Source organism: Alligator sinensis, unplaced genomic scaffold (assembly GCF_000455745.1).
Source record: "Alligator sinensis unplaced genomic scaffold, ASM45574v1 scaffold221_1, whole genome shotgun sequence".
Classification (NCBI taxonomy): Eukaryota; Metazoa; Chordata; order Crocodylia; family Alligatoridae; genus Alligator; species Alligator sinensis.
The window spans coordinates 1,290,577-1,301,141 of NW_005841948.1; the positions used below are offsets into that span (position 1 = coordinate 1,290,577).

General features: G+C 38.2%; 1 protein-coding gene across 1 annotated transcript in view; it reads right to left on the minus strand.

Annotated features, from left to right (window-relative positions):
* Positions 1-207: 207 nt before the first annotated feature.
* LOC112549689 (LIM zinc-binding domain-containing Nebulette-like) overlaps positions 208-10,565 on the minus strand; it is a 221,440-nt gene continuing 211,082 nt past the window's right edge. Inside the window, exons 3-4 of the mRNA XM_025199708.1 lie at positions 2,738-2,845; positions 208-288 (exon numbers count right to left, since the gene is read on the minus strand). Of these exons, the coding sequence (XP_025055493.1) occupies positions 208-288; positions 2,738-2,845 (189 nt within the window). The remainder of the gene's footprint in view (positions 289-2,737; positions 2,846-10,565) is intronic.

Consider the following 10,565-nt stretch of genomic DNA (forward strand, 5'->3'; position numbering starts at 1 on the left):
CCACATCATATTAGCTTTTCCTTTTACGTTATACTTTCATTACAACCATGTAGTATCTTTATCTAGTGTCTGTAGCATGTAGGAGTCAGATCACTATGAGAATGTTCATGAGTGCTGCAGGACTTACTATCAAGACAAAAGAAAATGTTTTTTAAAGATCTCCTTCTAGTAAAGACAGCTATGCACAGAGCATGCTCACTTACCCACTCACTGAAGTTGTTGCACTTTTGTTTCAAAGAGAATCTTTGGGAAGTGTCTGGTACTTGGCAGGGAAAAGTCAAAGAACAACTAAAAATCAAAACATAATATTTAGTAATTTTTTATTTCACTATATTAAAAACCACACAATTTTAGTAAGCAGAAAGAACTTACCTTTCAACCATCTTAATTGTAATTAGATCCTTAATCTAAACTGTTAAACACAAAGAACTCTGTGGAGAAAAAAAATCTGTAAAATAGTTATTCCCTAATTAGTTAAAACTGAATGCAATGCACAATTATCCTACAAAGTAGGATACTACTACAAAGTACTGCAGTATATCTAAAGATGTTTAGAATAAGTATAATTGATGCAACTTAACCTTTACCATACACACATTTAATTCCATTGTTCCCTTTAAAATGAACAGCTACTAAAGTCCTTTGATTTCAAGTCTACCTGTCATCTATATGTAAAGAAAAAAAAATGTCACAACACTTTTTAGCAATGAAGAAATGAGAGGTCAAAATCCAGGCATTAACTGTATTCCCCTCCAAAGACAAAGGAAGCTAGAAAATAAAATAATCGCAACCTAAACCAACCCAAACTTTTCTTTAAATGAAAAGAAATGCTAATGTACTGCATTCAACAGTCAGTCAATATGGTAAGTTAAGCACCAAGGTCCTGGAGGACAACAGATAAACCGTTCTCCCCACACAAAAAATAGAGCAGGACAGGTTCTTGAAATTTAAAAAACATGCATGTTCCACATCAGAACAAACCTTTCACATTGTTTCAGAGAGAGAGAGAAACCCCAAATCAAACCAGTCAATGTCCTGGTGACGGCAGATACCTGGAATGTGGTAGACCTACCTTTTTAACTTCCCAAGTGAGTGCCCTATCCTTTAACAGCCAGGTATATAAGTGGGTCAGTTGATCTTTCTTCTGTCCACTTCATACAAATCAATCAAAATTATTGGAGTAGGGTTTAATACTTTCTACATGAGTGCTACACCCACTGTGCTACAGAAGCAATCAGTTTCTGTCACTCTTCCCCTCTTTCTGGTCTATTTTTTTTTCTTTAAGTGAAACAGCTCTATCAGGAGACACTGATAGAGACCCTAGACCAGGCTTGTCCATCATATGGCCCACGGGCCACCATGCAGCCCTCCAAGCTGTTTTCTAAGGCCCAAGGAGCTGCAATGGGAAATGAAAGTAAACACTGTACTTTGGTTTGGGGGGGGGATGCGACACCGATTCCTGTGAGGTCTTTGAACATGGCTCGCCGGCCCACTGGGTGATAAAAAGTTCATGATCCAGCCCCACATTCAAAAAGGATGGACACCCCTACCCTAGACCAAGCAAGCCAATATAGCCAGGTGGTTAGAACACCCACATAGGATGTGAGACACCCAGGTTCAAGTCCCTAGTCTGAATCAAAAACAGAGTAGTTTAGACTAGGGACTTAAACTTATGACTCCTAACGCCAAGATTAAAGTCTGACCCACTAAGTTAACTCTTCTGGGATGGTCTCTCTCTCTCTCAGTTCATAAATTGCATCCAAGGCAACAAAATCCTATCCTAATGGAAGTTTCAACAAAACTAGTATGCTTCCATGTTAGAAAATTAGCTGTTTCTAATGAAAAATCATTTTGCCTAAAATTTCCCAGCCAAATCCAACTCAAAAATATTTTTTCTTACAAGTAAACCAACTTTTATGAAAACATATTTCATCAAATATGTCCTCCTAGTGCTGTGCAACCATCTTGTTTTATGAGTAAAATAAATTAAAAAATACATTGTTTTTAAAGTTGCATACAGAGAAAAGCTCTGGCAGGCAGAATTACCTAAAGGAACACATTCTAAAAAATATCTGGTGGCTTTTAAAATTATATACTGTAACAATTCTCCAGCTTGTAAAGCCAGCTAAGTCTCCTATATAGAAACATAAATAAACAAACTGGAAATGCCCAAAAGACTTGGGAGGTTAGGGGCCATTTTTGGTGTTGAAGGTACTATTTTGCATTAATGATGGTAAGAGAAGATACATGATAATATTTTGCATCACTAGTATTTCTTGTTCTTAATTCATCTTGCAAGGCATTTTCCTGGATACTTTTTTCAAAATTAAATATTAGAATCTTCTTGTATTCTAGAACTTCATTTTATAACCTATGCATATTTTGAGAATTCTTGTTAAAAACTGTCAAACAATAGATACAAAAATGTTAACACATATTTTTGCAAACAGGAATATTAAATTAAAAAGTACAATGCATATAGACCTTTGTACCATAAGCATGTATTATGAAAACCTTTGATGAAAACTGGAGAGGTGAACACACATTGCCTACGTGCTGTGTAAGTGTATGGTATAGACTGTACACCTTTAAGAATATAACACACATAAGTCAGTCAGCAAATTGAATTTCTTCACCCTCACAAACATCATCCAAAACACCACCAACCTACAGTCATGCCTTTTCTTACACATACTATTTCTCTGATCTGCCATTACTGTAGGATATAGTCACATACATTACTGATTTGTTCCTGAGTCCTTTTCAGTCTTTGTAATTCAGGTGTATCAGTCACAATGCTGAATCCTCTTCCTTTGCTTTCTTCAAAGTCTCTTTTGTATTTGACCTAAAAAACAGAAAACAGATTAATAGGTTGCATTTGCTCTTTTTTTTTGTTTTTCCAATTTAATTCTAGGAATGATTGTTTTTAAGTGAATAAAACACTCGGGGGCCTGGAATTCAGGTGTGGAATTAGGAACAGAGGCAGCACTGCAAGCTTCCATTTAGAATATATGTTACGTGTACATTTTAGTCCTTTGCCTCCATCCAACTTATTAATGGTCCTGTTTTGAATTCCAGGATCTAACTTTGTTAGGAGTGGCTTTGTGGCAAAACTATGAAGCTCTTCATAGAAATATAGAAAAGAGATTTGCAGATAGTTATAAATCTACTCAGGCATACTGTATTCTGTAACATGAGGATACTTGCCCAGTTTACTGGATGATGCTGAGCAAGGACAGAATCTCCCAGTGTTGCGACAGTTGGTAGCACTAGAACCATCTTTATGTATTTACCATATGCCAAGTCTAAGGGTTTCTGTAGTGCTCAGATTGTTTGGCTCTGAAGGTTAAAAGCATTTTTTGATTGAGGAGAATTGTTTTCTCTTCTAGAAAATCTAAATATGTGAGAGGAACTTTCCTATGTTTTTATATGAAAACTTCAGGATGTTGAAATATTTTTTTATTCCACTTAAGGGGGAAAAAAAAAAACCAAAACCTTTTTATATGGCTTTTCACAATTTACAAAGTTTTAGAAATAATCCCAAAATTAAGATGTTTAAATGATACATATTGGAACTTGTGTATTTATTTTACTTGTGAATATGAAAGTGCTGTGAACAGAGATGTGGATTTTCCGCAAAATTTTGAATTGGAAAATTTTCTGGAAAAATTTCCAATGCCCTAAATAGAGCGAGATCTGATTTAGCATGTTTAGTTGACTTATATTTAGTAAACAAAACTAAAAAAGTACCCCCATGTTAATTTTATGCCCAATAGTCACAAGTATTTGAACTGAAATATTTGATTAGGGAAAAAAAATAAATACAGTCAACTTAATGTGATTTTAATGTTTATATTCAAACAAATTCAAAGCTTTATGTGGAAAGAAATTATTGGAATACTTGTAAAAATGTAAAGAATACACTGACGAAGGGTTTTTGAACCCAAAAGCTTGCTTAATAAATATTCTCCAACTATTTGGGTTGGTCTAATAAAAGATATCAAATTCACCCAAGGAACCTTGTCTGCCTATGTCCTTAGACCAACACGGCTACAACCTAAACCCCTGCAAGAATACACTATAGCATGAACTTCCCTTAAATTATTTGTTTAAATTTAAGGAAAAAAAGAGAAGGCACTGAAAACTGTTGACACACTAAATTTAGCACACCCAAAGAACTGTGCATGATATGCCATGGTTGTCCACTCATCTACTTCTACAGAGTTTAACTCTTGTCCACTGAGGTCACTGCAGCATCTCCAGATTCATTGTCACTATCTGTAGAATCACTTGCACTACTTATTAGTTCCAGTTCAGAATTAGATTGATGCAAATATGATTCAGAACTACTTGAACCACATCCTCTTTTGCTAAAGGATGGTTTTTACCAATGAGTCTATGGGCAAGGGCAACTTATCATCACACTGCATCCTCTTCACTAATTGTGCTTGACTGATTCTTCAGAAGCAAGAGATTTTGAGAAATAGAAACTAGCTTAGTGGTGCGTTTATTTATTAGTTTTTCCTCTTTTTTTGTCTTGATTGAGCTGAAAGCCTTCCAGTTCCATTCACAAGAAGCTGCTTTTGGTGGAATGCTTAAGATCCTTGGAGCAATCGTGGACAACAGTCCAGTACTATAGTATCTCTTCCACCTTGTGAAAGGAAGCATTCTCTGCTTCCTGCCAAATTATGTCTTTGCTCCAAAGTTTTTCTTTTGCGCGGTACTCGGCAACATCTGTCATCATGGCTATTTCGTCGATATTGGGGACATTCTCAGCTACTTCTATAATTGTATCAAGAGCAGTAGATAGTTCATCTTCCGATAAATGTTGTCCTCTGTGTTGAGGATCCAAAAAGTTTGCTGCCAGATGAACTAGATGAAAGCAAAACTCAGATCTCTTAATAAATGTTAATTTTACTTCTTCCTCTTCTTTTTTGGATAGAGATGAAGAAGGCCAAAGCTTAATTAGATTTTCATTCAGTTATCTGAATATCTCTGGAATATTTGAAAGGCTTGGTGCATTTCCTTCAAGTTTCTTGATAGCCACTGAAACTGGTAGTAGCAAATTGAATACTCCTTGAACTCAAACCCAGAACACATCATTGTCAAGAATCTGCTTCCGAATGTTCATGGGAATACTCTGGGATACTGTGTTATCTATTGAAGCACACTGCAGACAGTTCTTTGTGCGCAGCAGACTATGTAAACACTTTGTATCCAAGCCCCATCTAGTTTCTCCTGGCAATAAAAGTGCACTTTCCTTTCCATGTTTCTTTTTCTGTAATTTCTTCAAAGTCTGATTAGCAGCATGATGATTGTTCAATACCTTCGCAATTGCTTTGCCATTTGCCAATATTGTCTTCATTGTATTCACACTTACTATGTCCTTTGCCAGAAGATTCAACCCAAATACTATTAAATGAGGATACTTTGCCTTTAATATTTGCCATGCAGCTTTCATGCTACTCATATTATCAGTTACAAGGGCTTATTATCTATTATGTAATTTAAAAAAATATATTGTTAAGCCTAAGCTACTTTAGGTGCTTAGTGCAAGCAGAAAAGCAGGATACAAATATTTTAAATAAATAATAGTCAAGAGGTGCATTAACAACTTTTCAAATTATAATGTTTTAAAACAATATAGATGCTAGTCTATACTGTGTGTTGTTTAGCATATTAATGTGTTTACTTGCATGGGATTCCTGAAATAGACTTTTCTCAGATGATGCTGTTCCACCACTTTGTTGTATTAGCTTTCTGTATTTGGCTTGTATTCTTTCAGAACAGTTTCTACATGCTATTATATGTTTCTTCATTCTTGTTGACTTGTTGGCATACTTCTGCCCACAATATTTACATCTACCAACTTTCTTCCTTCCTTCAATGGCTTGAACTTCACTATAATGATGCTACACACTATTTTTTTTTCTGATTAGTCATTATGATGACTACTTCAAACCGGAAGCACTAAAAACTAACAGACCTTATGCAAACACTTCCAACTTTCCCAACTCAAGAAAAGAAATGAGACACTGCTCTGTGTGTTTGCTGAACTGAAAGTGAAACACAAATTAATCAGTTCTAGTTTTGGTTTTGCTTTCACTTGCAGTCTGAGATGAAATAATAATTTTAGCTTTGGTTTTGATTTGACCTGCACAGCCAATTAGGTGAATTCATAACTAGATTTTTGGTTTGGATTATGATGTGACTGTATTTACCCACCTGTTTACAAATCAATAAAATATATATGTGCGCTTTCACATATTTCCTTGGGATAATCACCTGAAAAACATTAATTACAACTTTGACACTGCCAAGCTTGCCTAATATTGCATTGGCATCCATTCATTGTTACTAATTAATTTTATGAAACAATGAATTTTTAGAAATGGAAAATTTTCCATGGAAAAATAAAGCACTGGAAAATTTTCCGGAAAATTTCCCACCCCACATATCTGGCTGTGGGAAAAAAATTAGGGTTAAATTAATTGTAGTTCCAAATTTCTCATAATCTTTTTCTTGCTTACTGCTTACAAAATATATATGGAATATATGTTCACACATGTAACCTAGAGCACTAGAAATTACCTTTTAGACGTTAGTTTGTTTTGTTGTTTCCTGCAATTTTTCTTCCTATTACTCTGGATTCCTATTTCATTTTTTTTCTATTACTTACATTGCTGGAAATCAGAATGTGGATCAGTACTACTGCTGCCCAATCGAGTTAGTAAGAAATGGGGTGGTTGAGTGGATCCAGCTTCTTGGTGCTATGCATGCATTTTGTAGAAATTTTATAATACTTGAGATGGGTTGGAATGAAGGATTATCTTTGGAGACTAAATACTTTATTCACATCTTTACTGATGGATAAAGAGTATTACGATCTACCTACAGTATTCTTGTTTTGCTTTCTGTGTTTTAGGACTGCCTTCCTGCTTTCATATGCTTCCTTAATTATTTAGGAGCTATTTGTCCACTGTTGGAAATGATGCTAAGATTAAAGATGAGTGCAAAAATGTATACCAGTCGTAAAAGCTGAGAGTTTTTTTAGGATTTCAAATTAGTGTATTCTTCTCGCATATAGGTGGCAGTGGGGGGGTCAGATGGACAATTTTTAGAAATGAAATGTGTCAGTCCTGTGCTAATCAATGGTTTTGTCACAATGCCAAAACTTACTTGCAAAACTTCCAGAATCAGGTCTGGATCAAATTCAGAACACTTTACTGTTTGTTCCTGGATTAGGTTTCTTATACAGAGAAAGACAGTGAAGGCCGTTAGTCTGGATTCTTCCTACTAACCTCAAGTTGAAACTTTAGAAAGGTTTAACAAAAACCTCTAGTTGGGCCTGTTGAAGACGCATGTGGCCAGTGGCTTGAATCTTAGAAATATGATTTATTATTAATCATGTCATCCTCCACCCATGTAGTGTCGGATTATTCCTCAGTATTTTTTCTTATTAAGCTTAGAACAACATGAGCAATGGGATCTTTTCAAATTGAAAACAGGTTTAAATAAGATGGTTTTTAATGGGAGGCATTGAAAAACAACTTTTGAATTAGATGCTTTTAAGATTTAGTTAAAAATGGATCTTTTAACATTAAATGTAAATTGTAGAGTCACTGAGTAGTTGTCAGTGTTTGGGAATTACATTTAAGACAAGTATGGCACTAAAAGAAAAAAAACCTTCTTGATTTTTTTTTGTGTGTGAGATTTAGCATTATGTTTTGAAAATTGATTGCAAAATTTATGTATAGTGCATTTATTATCTTGTTATTCATATTTTTGGGTTTTCTAATTTTTCACACCCATTGTTCACAGGATATTTTAAATCACCTTTAAAGCTATGAAGAAATATTATTTTAGTACTATATTTAGTACTATACGCCTGGAGGAAAGCAGAGTGGATTGGGCTAGATAAGAAGAGTTCCAGGCTGAGGGAGTGAGAGCAGGCTGGTAAGAGAAACAAGATGGTGGGAGCAGAATATCAGTTCTGCTGGAGAAAAAAATGTTGAGGGTGGATGAGGAATAGTGGGAGGCTTGTGGTGGCTGGACCAAGAGGACCAGAACTGGCATCACTGTTTGTGGGTTAGGGGGGGAATAGGGAAATGGAGGTAGAAAGGAGAGAAACATAGTAAACTAGGTGGTATGAGAAAATTGATGTAAGAAAGAAGTTAGGGCAAGGCTGGGTAGATTAAGATGGGATGAAGAACCTACAGTAGGGGAGTTGGACTGGGAGTAAGCTTTGGTGACAGGTGAGTGTGAGTGAATTAGGAGCTAAGAGAGGTAACTGGGACTGAGTATAGGGAGGAGGGGAGATCCTAAGTTGGGAAGAGAAACTCTGACAACAACCCTGGAGAGACAGTTGGGACTGGGGTTCTTTTGAACATTCAACACACACCAGTTTCACTCTGCGTGCTGAAGGTTCAGTATAGAAGATGCACCTGGATTGGCAAAAAGTTTGTGTTTACGAAACTTGAAGGTTAGCATAATTTGTAACATTCCTTTTTTTGTTGCAAAAGATAGTAGATGTTGAGTGAGAGAAGCAGGGGATTGCATGAAGAGAAAGGGGGGTCTCAGGGTTAAGATAGTTGAATTCACCCCTGGAGAAGAGGATTCTACTTCTGCCTTTGCCAGAGTTCCAGTGTAAAGCTCAATAAATCGCTCAATGCAGATTTTGACAGGCAATCATTATTTGTGTTCTTCACTTTCTGGATGCCAAACTTGAGATGCTAATGCAGTTGTTTTCAACCTTGTTAGACTTAAGGCACCCCTTTGTTAGTCTCAAGACATGACTTGGAAAATGTAAACTCTTACTGCACTTCAAGGAGAAATCATGAGAGTACAGATGTTCAAACTTTTCTCCCGCAGATTAAAAATGGCCCCTCTAGAAGAAAAATAACCCAGGAACAACCAGGTTTCAATCACTCCCAGGAGAAACTCTCCTGGGAGAAGAAATGTTTGTACATGCTGTGGCTTCTCTCAAAAGAGAAAATAATCCCCCAGTATCCACCCTCTCCCCCCCCTCCCCCTTTTCCCATGGAAACAGTGGCTGTGTACACACATTTAAATAATCCAGAAGAAGTTTCCCAGATTTATTCTCCTCGTAGAAAAACTTCTGCTTCCTTTTGCAACAGCAGAGTCCAACAAAGGGGACACTGTCTCTGGAAGGGAGAGAAAGAGGGGGGATAGGATACTGAAGGACTGTGTTCTCTTCTGAGAGAAACCATAGCATGTACAGACATTCAATCTCCCAAAAGAAACTCTCCTATGAGTAATTTAAACCTTGTTGTTCCCAAGTTCTTTTTCTCCTGGAGCAGCCATTTTTACTCTGAGAGAAAAAGCATGAACATCTGTACACTTATGGTTTTTCCTGAGAGAGCAGTGACTCTCGCAAGGTAGATTGAAGGTCAGTATGAAGCCAATGTGTTGCTTGCTGGACTCTGCTGCTGCAGCAGGGAGCACAACACCCACCCTTCCTGATCCTCATATTGTGCTGCAGGGAAACACGGGTTGACCATGGGCAATCTGGGTCAGTCAGTCAGGGCTGCACTGTGCACTGCTGTCATCTATCACTAAGCAGTCTAAGGGAGCCCACAGAGCATGCTGAGATGTGTGTACAGGGTCTGTCCCCAGCTGCACAGTATCAGCACTGCAAGCTCTCCACTCTTCAAGACCTCAGCATTCAATATGAGCCCAGGACAGCAGCAATTTGAGCCATGGTGGAGCAGGCCCAGATTGGCAAGGGGTACAGGAGGTCAGCCCTGGGTTCTGGGTGGCAGTGTCAGACAGTGGAGGGGCTAACTGGGGCATGAGTGTGCTGAAAGTACAGAGCTGGGTGACTAGGTGGCAGGCAGGAGTCTGGCCTTTGGCTGGCTGGGCTGACCGGGTGCAGTTTTACACCCACAGTCGGCTTCTACACATGCAATTAATTGTAATAAATTATGCCAGCGTAAAATAGTACTGTCCCCAACAATAATATCTTACACAGGCCTATGTTAGTTTACTGTGGCCTAATACTGCTGCACGTGGCAGTGACACTTTACTTCACAGATAATGAATCTACTCCTTAATAAAGTGCATAGAGTACCTGTGCTGTCCCCAGCAGTATAAAAAGCCGCCCTGGCAAGTAGCTCATGGCTACTAGCTCTCAGGAGCTTCTGAGGCCCAGCTTATTGGTACCTGGGGACACTACCCCTTATGCCAGCTGGACTGCTGAAGCAGCCCTGACAGTTCCCTGTACCCTCTACCCACTGCAGCAGTCTGGCAGGCGGGGCTGCTGCCTGGCTGTGACCTGTTGCACAGCTGCCAGACTCGGATAGGGTCTGCAGAGCCAATAGAGGCATCTGCCCCTCTGGGCCAGCTGCCAGTGGACTGCAGTTGCAGGGCTGGCCTTTGTGCAGCACTACTGCCATTTGTGCCTCCTACCCGGCCATCTGGGCAGCTATCACCCGGAAGATGTTCCATGTGTGGTGGCCTGCTTTGAACTGTCAAAGCATGTCCTCCTGGCCCCATTTGGCCAGGAGGTCAGCCACAGCCAGATGGGTCCAAGGTGCCAGCTCTGA